This window comes from Populus nigra, chromosome 5 (assembly GCF_951802175.1).
Source record: "Populus nigra chromosome 5, ddPopNigr1.1, whole genome shotgun sequence".
In the NCBI taxonomy this organism is placed as follows: Eukaryota; Viridiplantae; Streptophyta; class Magnoliopsida; order Malpighiales; family Salicaceae; genus Populus; species Populus nigra.
Genome location: NC_084856.1, coordinates 20,704,298 through 20,723,536, shown reverse-complemented (window position 1 = coordinate 20,723,536; position 19,239 = coordinate 20,704,298). Strand labels below are relative to the sequence as shown.

At 35.9% G+C, this 19,239-nt stretch overlaps 4 protein-coding genes across 4 annotated transcripts; 1 reads left to right on the top strand and 3 right to left on the bottom strand.

Annotated features, from left to right (window-relative positions):
• Positions 1–447: 447 nt before the first annotated feature.
• LOC133694015 (putative pentatricopeptide repeat-containing protein At1g12700, mitochondrial) lies at positions 448–3,476 on the bottom strand. The gene is made up of 2 exons (XM_062115429.1): positions 1,803–3,476; positions 448–1,365 (listed from the first exon to the last, which is right to left on the bottom strand). The coding sequence occupies exons 1-2, from the start codon at positions 3,291–3,293 to the stop codon at positions 592–594; spliced, it is 2,265 nt and encodes a 754-aa protein (XP_061971413.1). The 5' UTR covers positions 3,294–3,476; the 3' UTR covers positions 448–591.
• A 1,427-nt stretch (positions 3,477–4,903) lies between these two features.
• Positions 4,904–7,076, bottom strand: LOC133693874 (putative pentatricopeptide repeat-containing protein At1g12700, mitochondrial). The gene has a single exon (XM_062115228.1). It carries the CDS (start codon positions 6,926–6,928, stop codon positions 5,111–5,113), a length of 1,818 nt encoding a protein of 605 aa, XP_061971212.1. The 5' UTR covers positions 6,929–7,076; the 3' UTR covers positions 4,904–5,110.
• Positions 7,077–9,862: 2,786 nt separating this feature from the next.
• On the top strand, positions 9,863–11,078 carry LOC133695343 (DNA damage-repair/toleration protein DRT102). The gene has a single exon (XM_062117285.1). It carries the CDS (start codon positions 9,920–9,922, stop codon positions 10,919–10,921), a length of 1,002 nt encoding a protein of 333 aa, XP_061973269.1. The 5' UTR covers positions 9,863–9,919; the 3' UTR covers positions 10,922–11,078.
• A 1,320-nt stretch (positions 11,079–12,398) lies between these two features.
• On the bottom strand, positions 12,399–18,835 carry LOC133695342 (zeta-carotene desaturase, chloroplastic/chromoplastic). Its single transcript, XM_062117284.1, has 14 exons — positions 18,194–18,835; positions 17,351–17,475; positions 16,931–17,065; positions 16,743–16,815; positions 16,503–16,576; positions 15,958–16,062; positions 15,617–15,861; positions 15,429–15,516; positions 14,761–14,803; positions 14,513–14,669; positions 14,244–14,372; positions 14,022–14,094; positions 13,161–13,325; positions 12,399–12,855 (listed from the first exon to the last, which is right to left on the bottom strand). Exons 1-14 carry the CDS (start codon positions 18,381–18,383, stop codon positions 12,688–12,690), a joined length of 1,770 nt encoding a protein of 589 aa, XP_061973268.1. The 5' UTR covers positions 18,384–18,835; the 3' UTR covers positions 12,399–12,687.
• Positions 18,836–19,239: the final 404 nt, after the last annotated feature.

Genomic DNA, 19,239 nt, shown 5'->3' with positions numbered 1-19,239 from the left:
AACCTAAACCTTACCCTGAGTTAAATTTTAAAATTATAATAATAATTATTTTTATTTATATAATGACTCGGATCAACCTGCGATAACCATCTAGCCCATTACTTGGACCTAATCCATAGTTAACTTTTAAAACTATAATAATAATAATAATAATAATAATAATAATAATAATAATAATGATTTTTATCTTACACCTCCTGTTAAGTTTTAATGGGCCCGCCACCTTATTTGCAATGCCTTGCTATTAACACATGATGTATGATGAGGTAGGTTAGGTGCTAGATAAGCATTCCCCCGATCATGCGTGAGATACAGTATAACATGATCAATACCAGAAACAGGTATCTCGTATCAGGGTTTGGCTCTTGCTTTCGTTACTTTTTTGAATCATTCCTATGTTAGGATTAGGATTAGTAGAGGTCACAATGTTAGGTGCAAATTCAAAACTTGAAATACTTATTTTAAGATTAGAAAATTCATCAAATAATGGAAAACAAGACTGGTTACTGTATGCATTAAAGTTAAAGATCTTTGTATTGTGATAACTCACAAGAGTTACAGCAGCCTGCAACGTCACTTGATAGGAAAATGTCACTTCATTTTTCTACCTCGAGAGCTTCCACGCATGAATCGGCTTATGATTTCATCGTGGGATTCCAGACCCAGTAACATCTGAAATGTAGTTGAATCCGCCGAGAATCTCTTACCAACCATTTCATCAATAAGTCGTACAGCAGTTGATGAGTCCCGAATATGAAGAAACCCTTGAATGATAACATTATAAGAGCAACTGTCCGGCATGAAGCCATCATCTTCCATTTTTCTAAATAATCTGTATGCTTCATCTGACAGCCCTTCTTTAAGAAGTCCCTTGATCATGACACTGTATGTATGTACAGTAGGTCGTATTCCATCGACAAAAAGCTTGGAAAATAGTTCCTTTGCAACTTCAAGCTTCCCAGCGATAAACATGCCTTCAATAAGAATGGTATAAAAGACGATATCAGGTTCTAATTTCTTCTCTAGCATTGACTGGAGCAGTTTTAATGCCTCATCCAAATGTCCATGTTTCCAGAAGCCATCTAGCAAAATCGAGTACGTCACCAAATTTGGAAGCAGGCCAGTAGAACACATCTCCTTGAAAAGATTTTGAGCTTCCTGAGGTCTCCCTACTTGGCACAGGCCTTGCATAAGAGTGCTGTAAGTGACAGTATCAGGAGTCAATTCTTTTTCACACATTTCAGCAAGGAGTGACTTTGCCTCGTCCATCATTCTACTCTGGCAATATCCATTGATCAAGATGTTGTAACTATGTACAACAGGTACACAACCCTTGCGAACCATGATTTCAAAAACCTTCTTGGCCTCAATAGAGTTAAGGAACTGAGTACTGTGATAACTCACAAGTGGTTAAGCAGCCTACAACGTCACTTGATAGGGAAATGTCACTTCATTTTTCTACCTTGAGAGCTTCCACGCATAAATCGACTTATGATTTTATCATGAGATTCCAGATCCAGTAACATCTGAAATGTAGACGAATCTGCCGAGAATCTCTTACCAACCATTTCATCAATAAGTCGTATAGCAGTTGATGAGTCCTGATTTTGAAGAAATCCTTGAATGATAACATTATATGAGCAACTGTCCGGCAAGAAGCCATCATCTTCCATTTTTCTAAATAAATCGTATGCTTCATCTGACAGCCCTTCTTTCAGCAGTCCCTTGATCATGACAGTGTATGTCCGTATAGTAGGCCGTATTCGATCAGCAAAAAGCTTGGAAAATAGTTCCTTTGCAACTTCAAGCTTCCCAGCGATAAACATGCCTTCAATAAGAATAGTATAAAGGACGATGTTAGGCTCTAGTTTCTTCTCTTGCATTGTCTTGAGCAGTTTTAATGCCTCATCCAAATGCCCATGTTTGCAGAAGCCATCTAGTAAAATCGAGTAAGTCACCAAATTTGGAAGCAGGCCATAAGAACACATCTCCTTGAAAAGATTTAGAGCGTCCTTAGGTCTCCCAAATTGGCACAGACCTTGCATAAGAGTGTTGTAGGTGACAGTATCAGGTGTCAATGCTTTATGAGACATCTCAGCAAGGAGTGATTTTGCCTCAGCCATCCTTCTACTTTTGCAAAATCCATTGATCAAGATGTTGTAACTCTGTACATCAGGTGCACAACCCTTGCGAACCATCATTTCAAACACCTTTTTGGCCTCATTCATTTGGCGCTGTAAACAGTACCCATCAATCAAAGCATTGTAAGTGTAAATATTTGGCTCTACACCTTTTTCAGGCATTGTTTCAAAGACACGTTGAGCTTCTGAAACCATTCCTTCTTTGCACAGCCCATCAACCAAAATAGTGAAGGTCACTGTATCTGGCATAACATCCCTGCCAACCATTTCTTTGAACAATCTAGTAGCTTCATTCAGTTGTCCTAAATTGCAAAAACCATGGACTATGGAGCTGTAAGTAACAACATTTGGTGGAATGCCCCGATCCAGCATTTCAGATAAGAATTCCACGGCATCATTAACTAGCCTATCTTTGCAAAGGCTGTCTATGATTATACTATAGGTCACCACATCTGGTTTACACCCGTGTTGCTCCATCTTCTTGAATACGTGAACAGCCATACTTGTGTTGCCAGTTTTGCACAAACCACTGATTACAGTAGTATAACTAATCACATTAGGCTCATGCCCTTGCCGTACCATCTCATTAAACAATCCTACGGCCTCTTTAATCTTTCCCTCATTGCAGAGCCCATTGAGTAGAGTAGTGAATGTGATAACATCAGGCTGAATACCCAGTTTGAACATTTTACCCAAGACAGAGACAGCAAAATCAACATGGTTCGAGCGACAAAGGCAGTTAATCAATATAGTTAGAGAATAAACAGTGTGGGTAACACCGAACAAATCCATTTGATTGCACAGAGAGACAACAGTAGAATACTGTTTCTTTTTGGCAAAGGACCCTAAGAATTTGCCAAATTCCACAACAGAAGGCCTAGGATTCACGCGGACCATGCGACAGAATGAAGCCAAGGCATCATCAATACTAATGTTATTGCTAATATCACTAACAACCCCACCACTTTTTTTAGGCGAAGAAGCTTTCTTAGTACAAGAAGAAGTTGCGAAGTGGTGGTGATTGAAGAATAAGAATGGGAAATCAGGACGAAAAGGAAAGATACCCATTTGCATAAGTTGTTGTTGAAGCTGAAAAGCAGGAGCAGAAGAAGCAGTAGCTCTAAAAGCGCTTTTCCGCATGAACATCATCATTGTTAGGTTAAGAAGATGCTGTCTGTCTTACTGTTCCTCTCCTCCTTCGAAACCGAAGATGAAAGCTTTTCCACTCAACTCCGTATCTCTCTCTCAATTCTGGGTGTCTTGTCTTCTTGGGTTCAGCTTCGCCAGAACCATTTATGAAACGAACCCAAAGGGCAATGGACCATTTTACTTTTTATTTGAAGCCCAAAACGTTATACACTTGTTGTCTTTCACTTTATATCATTTCACCCTTGGTATGTACTTGTACATGAACATACGAGAAACTTGCCAAGCCATAACCAGACAGGGTTACAAAGAAAGTAGCTCTATGATCATCTCCAAGCATGCCAATCCATGATGTTTTAAAAGTAAGACAGGCTTCTAGTAGAAAACTTGGCATCTCTATATCATAAAAATGGGAGAATCTGTAGAAGAATCCCTCACATCTCCACTGGTATTGCCTCACAAAACTGAAGTTACGCAGTTCACAATTGTAGTGCATTGATCATAAAATCAGAACTGTTAAAACTATCTTCCATGAATAATACTTTTTCTCTTTTTTGCTTCCAACATCCATCTTGCTTTGTAGTCTTGATCAACGACTTAGAAATTAGAAAACTGTCATCATGTATAAGCGAGATCAGCTGAAACAGTATCATAGGTTTCGAGCCTGAGGGAGGCAACAAAGAATCCTGCAACGTAAGAGAATTTAACTACTTGGAAAAGACTTACACTCTTCATCTAGCACCAACGCAATTTCCAAAGGAATATTGAAGTTGGCAGATTCAAGCAAACTAATGAAGAGAGACATAATGTAGTTCGGATTCACAAGATTAGGCTCTGTCCCTCTTGCACGTCCATTAATTTGTCCTCATAAAAGACAACATTCCTCCTACTCTAAAACAACCAATTTATTTCTACTTAGATTTTGTACAGTGGAAAATTACAAAGAAAAGCAAGAATACAAGGGCAAAACATGCCATTAACTCCAAATTCGTTATTGGACGAATAGTAGAGCATAAACTCTACTAAGTAATGTGGAAGTGGAAACCTCTAAAAAACTTTTATCCTGCTTGAAAAAAAAAACAAGATTTTAATAATGGTTATAAAATAGAAAGTTGAAAAGTTAAATTTTAAAAGATGGAGCTTATATGCAAGATGAGTTTTGAGCTTAAATCTACATGAGACTCGCTAGACTCGAGCTCGGGTTTCAGGTATGAGTTTGGTTTTATTGTAAAATAATTTTTTTGATCAAACTAATATATTTCTATGCGTCTGTAGAGTCCTCTTTTCCAGAAAACTGTTAAACTGTGTAGATTCACATGATGATGACAACCGAGGTATCCTTCACCATTTCTGCACGTTTTCTGAAACTGTAGATTCTCTGGATAGATGAGACTCTGCTAACCAATTGTCTCTACGGCAAGATTGACAGCCTTCCCAACAACGCCTTCAGATCAGCTCCAAGAAAACCTGTTGTAACTTGGATAATAGAACAAGGTTAAGAGAACCCTCGAGTTCACTTTTTCGAAGCATTCCTTTGTTAGGATTAGTAGAGCTCACGATGTTAGGTGCAAATTCCAAACAAGAAATACCTACTTCAAGTTAAAAAATTCATCGCATAAAAGAAAAGAAGACTGCTTATTGTATACTTTGTACTTTATACACATAGATTCAAGTCAACACAATGCAAGGTGAGATCCAGTGCCAAAACAGAACACAGGAAGTCACCCTAGATGTTACAGATCATTCATTAAAGTTAAAGAACAGAGTATTGCTAGAACTCACAAGAGGCTCATCAGCCTACAACGTCACTTGATAGGAAAATGTCACTTTATTTTTCTACCTTGAGAGCTTCCACGCATAAATTGGCTTATGATTTCATCTTGAGATTCCAAATCCAATAACATCTGAACTGTAGACGAATCCGCCGAGAATCTTTTACCAACCATTTCATCAATAAGTCGTATAGCAGTTGATGAGTCCTGATTTTGAAGAAATCCTTGAATGATAACATTATATGAGCAACTGTCTGGCAAGAAGCCATCATCTTCCATTTTTCTAAATAAATCGTATGCTTCATCTGAAAGCCCTTCTTTCAGCAGTCCCTTGATCATGACAGTGTATGTCCGTATAGTAGGCCGTATTCCATCAGCAAAAAGCTTGGAAAACAGTTCCTTCGCAACTTCAAGCTTCCCAGCGATAATCATGCCTTCAATAAGAATAGTACAAAGGACGATATCAGGTTCTAATTTCTTCTCTTGCATTGACTTGAGCAGTTTTAATGCCTCATCCAAATATCCATGTTTGCAGAAGCCATCTAGCAAAATCGAGTAAGTCATCATATCTGGAAGCAGGCCAGAAGAACACATCTCCTTGAAAAGATTGAGAGCTTCCTTAGGTCTTCCTAATTGGCACAGACCTTGCATAAGAGTGCTGTAGGTGACGGTATCAGGATTCAATGCTTTATGATACATTTCAGCAAGGAGTGATTTTGCCTCATCCATCCTTCTACTTTTGCAATATCCATTGATCAAGATGTTGTAACTATGTACATCAGGTGCACAACCTTCGTGAATCATGATTTCAAACACCTTCTTGGCCTCATTCATTTGGCGCTGTAAACAGTACCCATCCATCAAAGCATTGTAAGTGTAAATGTTTGGCTCTACACCTTTTTCAATCATTGTTTCAAAGACACGTTGAGCTTCTGAAACCATTCCTTCTTTGCACAGCCCATCAACCAAAATAGTGAAGGTCACTGTATTTGGCATAACATCCCTACCAACCATTTCTTTGAACAATCTAGTAGCTTCATTCAGTTGTCCTAAATTGCAAAAACCATGGACTATGGAGCTGTAAGTAACAACATTTGATGGAATGCCCCTCTCCACCATTTCAGATAAGAATTTCATGGCATCATTAACTAGCCTATCTTTGCAAAGGCTGTCTATGATTGTACTATATGTCACCACATCTGGTTTACACCCATGTTGTTCCATCTTCTTGAACACGTGAACAGCCATACTTGTGTTGCCAGTTTTGCACAAACCATTGATTATAGTATTATAGCTAATTACATCGGGCTCATGCCCTTGCCGTACCATCTCATTAAACAACTCTTCTGCCTCTTTAATCTTTCCCTCCATACAGAGCCCATTGAGTAGTGTGTTGAATGTGATAACATTAGGTTGAATACCCAGTTTGACCATCTTTCCCAAGATAGAGACAGCAAAATCAACATGGTTCAAGCGACAAAGGCAGTTAATCAATGCACTTAGAGAATAAACATTGTGGGTCACTCCAAACAAATCCATATGATTGCACAAAGAGACAACAGTTGAATACTGTTTCTTTTTAGCGAAGGACCCTAAGAATTTGCCAAATTCCACAACAGATGGCCTAGGATTCACGCGGACCATGCGATAGAATGAAGCCAAAGCATCATCAATACTAATGTTTGTGCTGTTATTACTAACAAACCCACCATTTTTGTGAGGCAAAGAAGGTTTCTTAGTACAAGCAGAAGTGGAGATGTGGTGATGATTGAAGAATAAGAAAGAAGGAACGATACCCATTTCCATATGTTGTTGAAGATTCCGAAAATCAGAAGCGGTAGCTCTAAAAGCGCTTTTCCGCGTGAACATCGTTATTGTTAGGTTAAAAAGCTGCGGTATCTCAGACTGTTTGTTCCTCACCTTCTTCGAAGCCGAAGATGGAAGCTTTTCCAATCTATTCTGTGTCTCTTTCTTAAGCTACGCTTGTTGCTTTGACTTTCTATCATTTCCCCTTAAACAAAACATGTTGCCAACAAATTTTGGAGGCCTTTAATTGTTATCAAATATATTAATAGTTTTTTTTAACTAAATTTTATTTTTTAAATCATTTTTTATTTAAAAATATATTAAAATAATATTTTTATTATTTTTTAAAATTTATTTTTACCTCTATCGTATTAAAGCAATATAAAATTATCAAAAACAATTAATTTGAAAAAAATATATAATTTTTTTTAAAAATAATTTTGAAATACAAAAACAAATTAGATGGTGTATGTATTAAAAAATTTTATGTTGTGGTCTTAGTAATTTGTGATATTTTATTTGTTATTTTTTGTGTTCTATTTTGATAAAAAAAAAAGATGGATATAAGAAAAATAAAATATATAAGGCATCAAAATAAAAAAAAAATATCTCTCATATTTGCATCTTCTTATTTCTTTAAAGTAGGTTCAAGAGAGATTAATAAATAGACACTAGTTGCTTCCAATTTTATAGTATATGTAATGTTTTATATGAACAATGTTAATTTTTTTTATTTTGATTATCGAAACTTTTTTAATTGCAATTTCATTATCTAAAATTACATTACCAAGTTTTATATGTGTGAGATTTATTTGATTTACACACACACACACAAAGTCTATAAGAATATTCTAGTAATTTCTAGTAATGAGTTAACACAAATTATATCAATCTCTTTTAAGCATTATAAAACTAAAAAAAACATATAAAAATATCAATTATTATTTAAAAATAAATTGGATATTAATTAGTATTTAAGTAAAAAAATTAGTATGAAAGAAAAAAAAAAGATTAGACAATGATGAGCTTATCCTTTCATAAAAAAGCCTACCTCCGCATGCTTGGTAGTTTATTGTTTTTATCTTATTTTTTAAGCAAACATGAATATTGTTTGCTCTAATTTATTTTAACAAATCAACTGTTTTGGGAGGTGATTGTTGACTACTAAATAGTTTTTTTTTATCATGATAAAAAAATCAGCATTCAAGAAAATGAATAAACTTTTTTAATAAACCTTGATCAACTTTTTCTCGACATGGTTATTGAAAAAACCACTTTTATTTAACTCTTTTTTAAAAAATAAACCTAACATAATAATCAATGTTTTTTTTTTGTTTGTAATTCAAAGTTCATTTGAGCATTTTCTTTCTCTTTAAATTTTTTTGATTAACTTTCTCTCTTCTTTCTCAATATATAGATAGTGTTTTGTTATTTTTTCGAGATAAAACATAGGAAATAAGATAGAAAAAAAAGATGAAGAGAGTATTGTGTTTGACGTTGATATATAAAATAAAATGACTATATTTATATCATGTTTGGTTATGGTGAATAATATATAATAAAATATGAAAAAAATATATTTTATCATTAATCTGTATTTTTGTTAAACTTATATATTTTAAAAAATAATTAGATATTAAATATTAAAATTAATAATATTATAATAACTCTAATTATAAAATTAGTACTGATACGACGGGTTTATGCCAAACCAGGTCGATATAGTTAGAGAATAAACATTGTGGGTGACTCCAAACAAATCCATTTGATTGCACAGAGAGACAACAGTAGAATACTGTTTCTTCTTGGCGAAGGAGCCGAAGATAAACAAATAAATAAAGAATATTTGGACAAGGATTAAAACTCCATCTCCTATATAAACAAATAAATAAATGTCAGGGCTCGTGGGATTAGTCGAGGTGCGCGCAAGTTGGCCTGGACACCCACAATAATCAAAAAAAAAAATAAAAAAAATAAAAAAAAAATAATAATAAAAAATGTAAGTTAATTATAAATATTAAATAACTCTTAACTAATCTTTTAAAAATATTCAAATTATTTCTTAAAATTAAAAATATTCTTAAATTAACATACATTTCAACCTAAATTTAATCCTTTTTTAAGCAGTCTAAAAAATACGTTAGTTTTTATATTCAATTAAGAACATGTTTATAATTAATTTTTAAATGTAAAGTTAGAAAAATTAAAAAAAAAATTTAATTTGATATACGTTAATACCGTTTTTTCTTGGTGAAGGAGCCGAAGATGGAGGCTTTTTCCCATGATTCTATACACTTATTGACTTTAACTCACATTCTTCTTTAATATGACTACCTAAAATAATTAAACAACTTAAAAGAAGGAATATTGCTTTCTCTGTAATTTCAGGTTTGAGTCTTATAATTATTTATATAATAATCATTTGAGATTTATATGGTCGTTAACTTTAGAACCCGTGGAATTAGTTTAGGTACACGCAAATTGACCCGAAGACCCACATTAAACTAAAAATAAAATAAAAAATGTAAGTTAATTATAAATATTAAATAAATCTTAAGTAATCTTTTAAAAATATTCAATTTATTTTTTAAAATTAAAAATATCCTTAAATTAACATACATTTCAACCTAAATTTAACCCTTTTTTAAACAATCTAAAAAATATGATAGTTTTTATATTCAATTAAGTATATGTTTAGTATTAAATTGGGGTTGGGCAAATTTAATAAAAAATATTAATAATTAATAATATTTTTATTTAATAATATTTTTTATGTTTTTAAATTATTTTAAAAATATATTTTTAAATAAAACTATATTTTCAAAAATAATCACGTTTACAACTACTTTTAAATAAAAAACTGTTGATAATTAATTTATCTCCATCATGAATCCAGTCCTATTGCCGTCCCTTTTCTTCTATTATTAATTATTAATTTATTATTTAATATAGTCTAGAATGATCCTCGTCCAATACTAATAGAGACACTACCCAGTCAGTACCCACTACCACTCGCTCTCCAAGTTCGCTGTCCTGTCTCCTCCACCGCCACAAATGGCCGAAACCACCGTCTCGTCCACCACCACCGCAACCCCAACCCCCCCTCCCCCCCCTCTCAAGATAATAGCTGGAGCAGACGCTTTCGGCTGCTCCCTCAAAGACACACTGGTCTCTCACCTCCGTTCGCTCAACATAGAAGTAGAAGACCTCGGCACTTCCTCCTACTACTCCATCGCCGCCGAGGTGGGCCGCCTTGTCTCCGCTGCGTCCACTACCCCATCATCCCCAACCCCAGAAATCCGCGGCCTTGTCGCGTGCGGCACTGGTGTCGGTGTCTCCATCTTTGCCAACAAATTCCCTGGCGTCTTCGCTGCAACCTGCCTTTCCACTGCAGACGCCGCCAACTCCCGATCCATCAACAACTCCAACGTCCTTGCCGTCTCCGGCATGGCAACATCCCCGGACTCCGCCATAGAAATCCTCGACACTTGGCTTAAAACCCCTTTTAAGTCTCCTTGTCCCGCTTCGAACTCTGCTCCATGGGGGGAAGAAATAGAATCCTTCTTGGACAATTCGCTCAGCGAGATGCCTGTAATTGGTGCAAAAATTTCTGATCCTAAACAACAAGAGGAGGGAAGTATAAACACAAGCGCGTGCGCACTCTGCTGCCTGGTGAAAAACAGAAAATTAGACCCCATCGAGATTATTCCTGGCGGGGCAATGAAGATAGTTAGAGAGAGTCCGACATCAGCTATAGTAAGTTTCAAAGCAGGGAGTGTAGAGCCTGCACATCATCATACATTTGGGCATGATTTGGTGGTGCTAAAAGGGAGTAAAAGGGTGTGGAATTTGAGTAAGAAAGCAAAATATGATCTGGTTGTTGGCGATTATCTGTTCACACCGGCCGGAGATGTGCATAGAGTGAAGTATTTTGAGGATACTGAGTTTTTTATCAAGTGGGAAGGGAAATGGGACATTTTCTTTGATGAAGAGATGGAGGTTGCTAAGAGTGAAATTGAGAAGGAAGCAGAGGATGGGTTTGAGTTGGTAAAGTAAGATAACATGTGTGATTTGAACTGGCTTGAGCTTGATAATGTCTTTGTGCCTCTGGTATGTCATGGTGGTTAATGATCTTTTGCCTTGTTAATTTTGATGTGCGGCTGTGTGTTAAAGAACCAATAAAAATGATGAATCAAGCTTTTGTTTTGAATAATCCATGTGGTTTACTTGATGCTTTTTACTCTTTTGATGTTGATTTCTAACTATTGTGATTTCTGTCAATGGTTGGACACTGTTTTACACCCTTTAAGAGCAGACAACAGATTCCATGCTTGATTAGGCAGAAATGGTGGATAATACATGCATAATGGTGAATTGATCATAGATTTTCATTAAAAGAATCTCTGCTTCACTGGCTAGCTTCCTTGCTCTAGCATAGAAACTGCGGGCAAAAGAAAGAAACCAGATGTGATTTCAACTTTGTATAAGCCATGTGGACTCTGCAGGAAAATGAATCTTTTCTAGTAATCGGAGTCTAGGCCATCTTTCTCATGAACATATTCCCTTGATTACTGTCCATCGCAATGTTCGATGTTGTGTTGTACGCAAGCTAGGAGATGCCATCCAAGTCTGTTTTCTTTCCATTTTGCTTATTGTTTACTAGCTAATTCAAGGATTCCATACAATAATGTCTTGTGGCTTCTGTCATCCATGTGCATAGAGTTATTCAAGGAAAAAAAATACTGTTGTCAGATCTGGAGCAATGATCTAGATCCGAATCGGCAGAGTGTGACATGGGAGCATTGACACGCAGCCTCCATTTATTTTCTTTCCAAAGGTCGTCCATTTTCACATCGTAGTCAAGTATTTTTCTTTTCAGCGAGGGAGCCAGGAAGGATCTTATAATTTCCAATCATAGTCATGTATTTTTTGGTATTGTGGAGGCTAGAGAGCCACAGCTACCACACCGCGGTACTATCTCCATCGAAAAGCATGCATCTATTCCCAAAATCATTTTGCAAAAGCAAACACATTACTGAACAAACTTTAAAAGACATGTTTGTCCAAGCGAGGACTCTAGAGCTTTCTTTTACTGCAATTACCAAGTTCATCTACGTCAAAAACTAGGGAATTTATTGGGAAAAAACACCCTTCCCACTGCCAAAAGCAGCCGATCATCGTATGGTTATTCTGTGTAGTAGACTCCACGTTTCCATTGGCTCGTTCTCTTGGACTTTTGAATGTCATCCTCATTCCGAGCTTTATTGCCCGCATTCCTGCGTTTCACCTAGACCTATAACGTGGGATCCAGGCCAGGCCATGATGCTCCTTAAGGAATAAATACATCTTTTTTTTATATATAAAATAAATAAATCATTCAAGCCATTGTAGACAGTGTGGTCTCACGGTTGAGACCGTGTATTTATAAGTGTTTAATTAATTAATATATACCACAATTGTATATATTTTGAAACCTGATTAAGAAAAATCTATAATTTATAATTTTTCTTAAACTTACTTTTTCAAACCATAATTATAAAAACTATCTCAATGCCATGTCCAGGATTCTTTGTCTAGGTGGTTGAAACTTCATTTCAACCACTGAGATAAACACTGTAAATACCATGATCGTTACATGACTTGACAGCAAGGCATATGACAGCATCAACGCCTAGATTGCCTAATAACTGAAACTAATCTTTACATTGGAAAAGTTTTGAATTGCATAAATCATAAACTTAACCTTATTGGCATCATATACCCAACAACTATTTATTTCAGCCATGAATCATGAAGCTTTGATATGTGATATGTAATTGCTATCATACAAGACTGAGCTCATCAGTTACTGTGTTAGAATTTGTGCAGTCTTGAGATTCGACAGCTGCAAGTTTTTTCCTTAAAGCTAATAACTCTTCCCCAGCATCGCAAATGTATGCTGAAGCTTGTCTGCCGGACAAAGTCGCTCCTTCCATGCTGTCTATGTAATCCTGTTCAATGCAGAAACAATGCTGGATTTACTGCAGTTTTTATTACATTTTCACTAAAATAAAACCAAGTGTTGCAGAAACATCAACTTCCAATTTTTTTCCAGATTTTGCTGGATTTCATTGACTCAACTTATGCGCTTATGCTTGTATGACACTACTGATAAACAAGGAAACTTAGATTAACCTGTTAATCTCTGATGGTTTTTCCCTTTTAATTAATAGGTGTTTTAATCCAGAAAACTGTGGGGGCAAACACTAGAAGCTGCCTTTCAGTCAAGCTAAAAGTGAATGGAAATTTATGTTACCTGTTTTGTGTATGAGCCAGCAAGGAAGAAATTTTTCACAGGTGTCTTCTGATCAGGTCTGAAAGGATCTTTGCCAGGTCCTTCACGATATAAAGATTGCGCAATTTTTACAACGGATGACCAGATAACTTCTAGACCTTGGGATGAGGGGAACAAAGCCAGGACCTGATTATGGAAATAAAAAAAAATAAGTGCATGAAACGAGAATATTGCACAACAGTAATTGGAATCAACAATTCACAATTCTATACACAAAAAAGATTCAACCACTAGCTACAAAAGCAACAAACACAATATTTTACCATCTTGTTATATGAAAGCTACCATCTGTGATGATGGAAACCTTTGATCTCAAATTGCCTTTTGGTCTACCAAGGGCCCATATCACAAAAAAAGAGCAATTGCAGGTGGTATCACAGCTTAAAAGGACTTGCATTCAAGCCTGGTTACTAGGTGCACAAACAATTTTAAATTCTCGTACTTCCCAAGTAAGCTGATTTTGATGTCCTAAAATGAATAGAGATGTTTTCTTTATTCACATAAATGAGTATAGGTTGTTTACAAATGTCAATGACATGCAGATGGTAGATTTTCAAGGTGTGACTACTGCCATCTGAAGCCAAGTTTACCATGTGTGCTCTCATGCAAAAGGTGTGTGTGTAGAAATGAAAGAAGCCTTATGGATAAGTGCTCTGTCAAGCTGAACAATTTAAATTCAGAAGTTACTAAAGCCTGAAGAATTTAATCAAAGACTACCCACATTATGTTCTTGCATGACTTCCCAGAGTGTGTAATAGGGCTTATAACCTTATATAGTAGATGACTTTAGGCATTAAGAGATAGCGTTTAAATGCTCCAAACCTGCTTTGAGACTCTCTCTATGATTTTATCATTTGTCAAGGACATGTAAGGATCTCCAGGTGTCAGAACACATCTGAAACATTTGATTTTTGTGAATACAACAGAATGGGATGGAAATATAAAAGAGAACTATAGGGATATGTAAGGTAGATCATCAATATTCCTTATAAAAAGCAGAAGCTAGCAGCAGTATACTGATAGTAGAGATATTTTTTTTCTTACTGAAGCAATGAGCCTTGTCCTTCAATGTAGTAATCCTCTGGAGAAGCAAGTGCTAGGTCAGCAAAACAAGAAAAATCTGCATCTGGGGTATACAGGAGGTTATCTAAGCCAGCAGCTTGCCGCAACTGCCTATAAATTGAAAGAAGCAAGGGTTTATTGGAAAAGATGCCTATGAATAGTCTCAGCTATTATCAAAGCAAATAATATTCTTCGTCATTTAAAAGCATCCTGCTTTCACAATCAGAGCACCAGCATAGATAGAAATTCACCTTGATCGTTCTAGATCCTGCAATTCTGTAACCCAGCCATTGTATCTAAGCTGTACTGTGACAACAGGTACTCCCACTAGCTCATAAATATTATCGAAGAACTTTGATTCCCTCCACTGGGATGGAAGTAGTCTTTTAATTCCAGGGACATCACAAGCTGCCAATGAATCAAACCACAGAATGACAAAAAACCATCAATGCACAATTGAGACAGGATACAGAGAGAGAGAGCATATCTGACTGCATACCTGCAACATATGCATCAGCTTTAACAACTTTCTTATCCGTAGCCTACAATGATATTAAACATTCCATTAATGGAGACCTTACAATCACTGATTGATTATAAAAATAAAACACAGAAACCTCCTAAATACAAATACACAATCTAATTTCTCAGATGTTTGGTGTACGAGTCTTGATCCTGTCATAACCTTACACACTCTGTTTCCTTCCTCTATTAATTTGGCTAGGTTTGATTTAACATATTCCCTATAGGGTATAGACTGAAGATTTTAATTTCTAAACTTTACATGCACCAACTATATGCATCAATCTGAAGAAAATAACTCAAATCAATTCTCCAATTGCAAACCCACAAATATGTGCTTGGGGAGTCAGACAGAGTGTGGGATATTCATTTCCTCTTCATTTATCAAAAGATGCAAGATTGAATGCTTTGTCTGAACTCTTAAGCCCTTTTCCCTGGTCGCCTTCAATTTAGAACCATGGCCTACTGATAATATTCATTGAAACAATGTCGAGAAAAATAGATCGCACCCCTATTGATCCTTAAATTGGAACAGTGCAACCAGGTTCATGATAAAATCATTGAACAAGTAATCTAGATGATGCTTTCATACATCAATGTCATAAAGGATTCAGTTTAAAAGAAGAAAAATGAGAAGCCATTTACCTTCGATGTGGCAAGTCCTGTGACATGTATTTCTCCATCAGGAGATTTATCGTAAAGTATCTGTCTGCACCCCCACCTCAAGTGAAACCTGCTCTTGGAGATAAAGAGGCGTTAAAGAATATCAATTATTGGGACCCAAAAAAAGAAAAGACAAGGAATGACTTTGAACCTATATTTTACAATTATACCTGCCTCCTTTATCTTCGATATACTTTCTAATGGGACCACTCAAGTAAGCATCTGGAGAGCCCTTGAGCATGCGAAGTAAAGAAGCCTCTGTCTTGGTGGCAAACAATGAGAATATGGTCAGCATGCACCTAGCACTGATGTTATCACAGTCAATAAACCCAAGGGCATAAGCAACAGGATCCCACATTCTTTGGATACTCATGCGGGTGCCACCTTTGGACAAAAACCAATCAGAGAAGCTGATCTGTAGTAAGAAAATGTAATTTCAAGGGTATTATTAACAAAATTATTGAGCAAGTAATCAAAGCACCAAAAGAAAGAGAAATGAGATTGTTCTTACACTATCTAAATTCCTTATGTCCCTCAATGCTCCATCTGGATCAATAAGAGCCTTTACAACTGGACTCAGGGCAAGAGCAACCGCATTTCTTGCTTTATCATAAGGCTGCAATTGAACAGCACCATGAGAAAATTACATCAAAAGAGAGTTAGAGGGGCTAGGAAATTGAGCACCGGTTGGTTCAGCTTCCCAAAAGATGTTGAAAGACGACATATAAAACCCTTATAGTTTCTTCAACACTTTTTTTCTTTTTTCAATCTTTTTTTCTCCTGGTTTCCAGCTTAAATTTGGATGCCAAAACTACAATATTTAGACTGCAATGAAAGTTGTGAGGGTGTCGCTAAGAAAAGGATATTAAATGCCTTCAGTAGTGATACATAATAGATGCATTGTCATGGCCCAGGAGACATACAGGGAACAAAAGAAGCAGCAGTTTGAAGGATATAAACATGTTGATGACATTTTTCTTGGCTAGCATCTAAAGTGAAGGATATTGCCCTGTAAAGTCCAGAATGAACTGGATGCTAGGAAAAGAAAAGAATCACCTTAAGCTGATTTGTCGACAAAAATGCACGAATCCCATGCAACGGAGCTCCAATTAGAAACCGAAAATCAAGCTCTGAAATCAAATTCAAGTTGTGAAAGGATTTAAATATAGTAAACAAGATTGAATATGACAATACAGGATGCTAGCAAACCAACTGAGGAAAGATGGTTTCAATCTACGATGCACATCTACTGTAAGGCAAAATGTGATCAGATAAGGATCAAGTATCAAATCATACCGCCAATTTCACCTCCCTTGTTAACAAATGTGTGAGTATGATCCTTCACAAGAAGATTTTTATCTGCGCCCACCTATGTTCAGGTGGTGATTCAGAAAAGGTATCAAATTATATAAAGAGCAGCATTTTGTGTTCAAAAACTATATTTTAAATTGTTATATCACAATAACAAAAGAAACTTGCTTCACCTTCTTCATCAAACGGAAAAGATTATTATAGCAACCAAAGAAAACATGAAGTCCCATTTCAATATGGTTTCCACGTCTATCAACAAACGAACCCACTTTACCACCAATGAAAGACCTCGAATCGTATATATCCACCTGATAAAAAATAAGAACATTTATCTCTAATTTCCATTATCACATAAAACCAGTTTCAGAGCAACTGAAACTTTCCAAGAAATAGATGTCAAGTTTGCTCTTAAATAGAAATGAGATTGTTGTATAATGCTAATGCTATGTTGCTTAAAACATGTAATCCACAAACTTCCAAAAGTTTTTGAGTTCCAATAAGGTCAAGATGATCAGAAGTTCAAGCAAGACAATGCAGAAAAAGCAAATATGTAATAAGCTGATGAGAGTCCTTGGGGCATTGTGAGCAAATACCTCATGGCCTTGATCCAATAGCTCCACTGCAGTTGACATGCCTGCCAACCCAGCTCCAATAATAGCCACCTTCAGTTTTGGTCCCCTATAATGAGCAGGTTCTGGTGGAAATAACCCCTTTGGAGCTGGGAATCATACAATTCAATGCATGGTCAGCGAGAGAAAAAAATGTCTTCGTACACATCTTACTGACCTTGAAGTGACATCAACAAATACAGATAAAACAGCAGTATTTTTTTTCACACATAATTCTTAAAGGCATCATAACATATGCATTTCATCTAATGAAAATCTTTACTACCTTTTTCAATTTGTTGTCAATTCCAGTTACTATGAACAAAACTTGAATATTCCTATGAACTATCTCGTCTATTAAAAAATGCAGCAATCTTTCACACGCATTTCCCAAAGATCACAACATAACATTTTATCTAGCTACTCAAAATATTTAACACCTTCTCCAATTTACTGGGTTTTCCATTCCAGGTGCTATTATTTTTATAGTTGCTAACAGAGACATAAAACAAAGCGTTTGGCTCTTTTGCAGAGGATTAAGCAACTTGTCAACATAAGAGACGCCCATTTATAATCCATGCGTAACTGGATAGCATAATTTAATTTCAATGATACACTTACAAGTCATCAACCCACCAACTCTCTCAAAATTCAGAGCTAATTGAAGCAAAATTAACATAAAACTCAAAACCACTGTACCAACACCAAAAGAATGGATGAAGAGTCTCAATCTTTAATCTAAAAAGAAAACCCCGGATAGACAAAAGGCACAAAAAGTCAAAGCAAGCAATACAATAAGAGCAAAAAAGGGAAACTTTAAAGAATTACCATTAACACTCATATCAGATACTTTGGTTTCCAGAGAATCCAAAGCAGACCGAACAGTAAACAACCTTCGATTCCTGAACCCCACCTGAGCCACTGCCCGCCTACCACCAGAGAACAAGAACCCTGGTGGGGCAGCCTTGCTTCTAGTTCCAGAAACAGAATTTGCAGGCAAAAGAATCAAAGAAGCCATGATTTTCTTCACAACTCAATCAAGAATTCAAGAAAACTCTTCACCTCTTTTTCTTCTTTCTCTGAATTATTTGGTATATATCAAAACACCACAAGTCTTGTCAGAGAAAGAGTGAGGTGAGAAGTGATAGAAAGCAAGAAATTATGAGTCTTTCTTTCTCTAAACTCTATAGCGACAGAGCGTGTGCCCACTTTTAACAAGAACAACCAAATTAAGTAAACGTAGACAAAGAAAGAGGGGAGGGCATCTAGAGCAGGGAAGATGCTTTGATAGAATTAGAGTTGAGAAATTTGTCAGGTAACTAAGACATGAAGAGGTTGGTTTTGTTTATTTTCTTTGCTAGTTTTTGGTACTAAAATACATGGTGACTGTCGGAAGTGGACAATATCCTATTCCTTCGTCGATGGGGGGGTGGCTTTGTCCACTAAAAACGATAATGCACCAACGAAATTGCAACAAAGACAGATTGAGGAGGGGGTTTATTTATTTATTTATTTATTTTGGGGGGGGGGGGGGGGGGGGGGTTGTCAAATTTGGTGGGTTGAGGTAATTTTCCAACAAGGGAAATGGTGAAGGCAAGTGCACTCCCTTATCTTCTTCCATTGTTTCTGCTTTTAGTGGAACGCCTTCATTCATTCCTTTCACATGAACTTGTTGTTTGGTGACTTCTATTCTTCGATTTTTTTGGTAGATTCTTTATTTTTATATTTGGATTTGGATTTCATAAAATATGATAGACTATGTTCGTTGTTTCAAATCTCATTATTATTTTTAAAATCAATTGTTTGAATTAAATAAAAAAGGAAGTAATAAATTGTTAAGTTTTTATTATAAGAAACTCTATACCTTGTGGATT

What these genes read in the sequence shown, in the direction of transcription:
- LOC133694015 (XM_062115429.1), bottom strand. Translation starts at nt 3,293, where the DNA reads ATGATGATGTTCATGCGGAAAAGCGCTTTTAGAGCTACTGCTTCTTCT. An exon ending in TTATCGCTGGGAAGCTTGAA is followed by an intron (nt 1,366 to 1,802) that starts GTTGCAAAGGAA and finishes AACTCTATTGAG; the next exon opens with GCCAAGAAGGTTTTTGAAAT.
- LOC133693874 (XM_062115228.1), bottom strand. Translation starts at nt 6,928, where the DNA reads ATGTTCACGCGGAAAAGCGCTTTTAGAGCTACCGCTTCTGATTTTCGG.
- LOC133695343 (XM_062117285.1), top strand. Translation starts at nt 9,920, where the DNA reads ATGGCCGAAACCACCGTCTCGTCCACCACCACCGCAACCCCAACCCCC.
- LOC133695342 (XM_062117284.1), bottom strand. Translation starts at nt 18,383, where the DNA reads ATGGCTTCTTTGATTCTTTTGCCTGCAAATTCTGTTTCTGGAACTAGA. An exon ending in ATCTGATATGAGTGTTAATG is followed by an intron (nt 17,476 to 18,193) that starts GTAATTCTTTAA and finishes TATGATTCCCAG; the next exon opens with CTCCAAAGGGGTTATTTCCA. An exon ending in TGTCGACAAATCAGCTTAAG is followed by an intron (nt 16,063 to 16,502) that starts GTGATTCTTTTC and finishes GTTCAATTGCAG; the next exon opens with CCTTATGATAAAGCAAGAAA.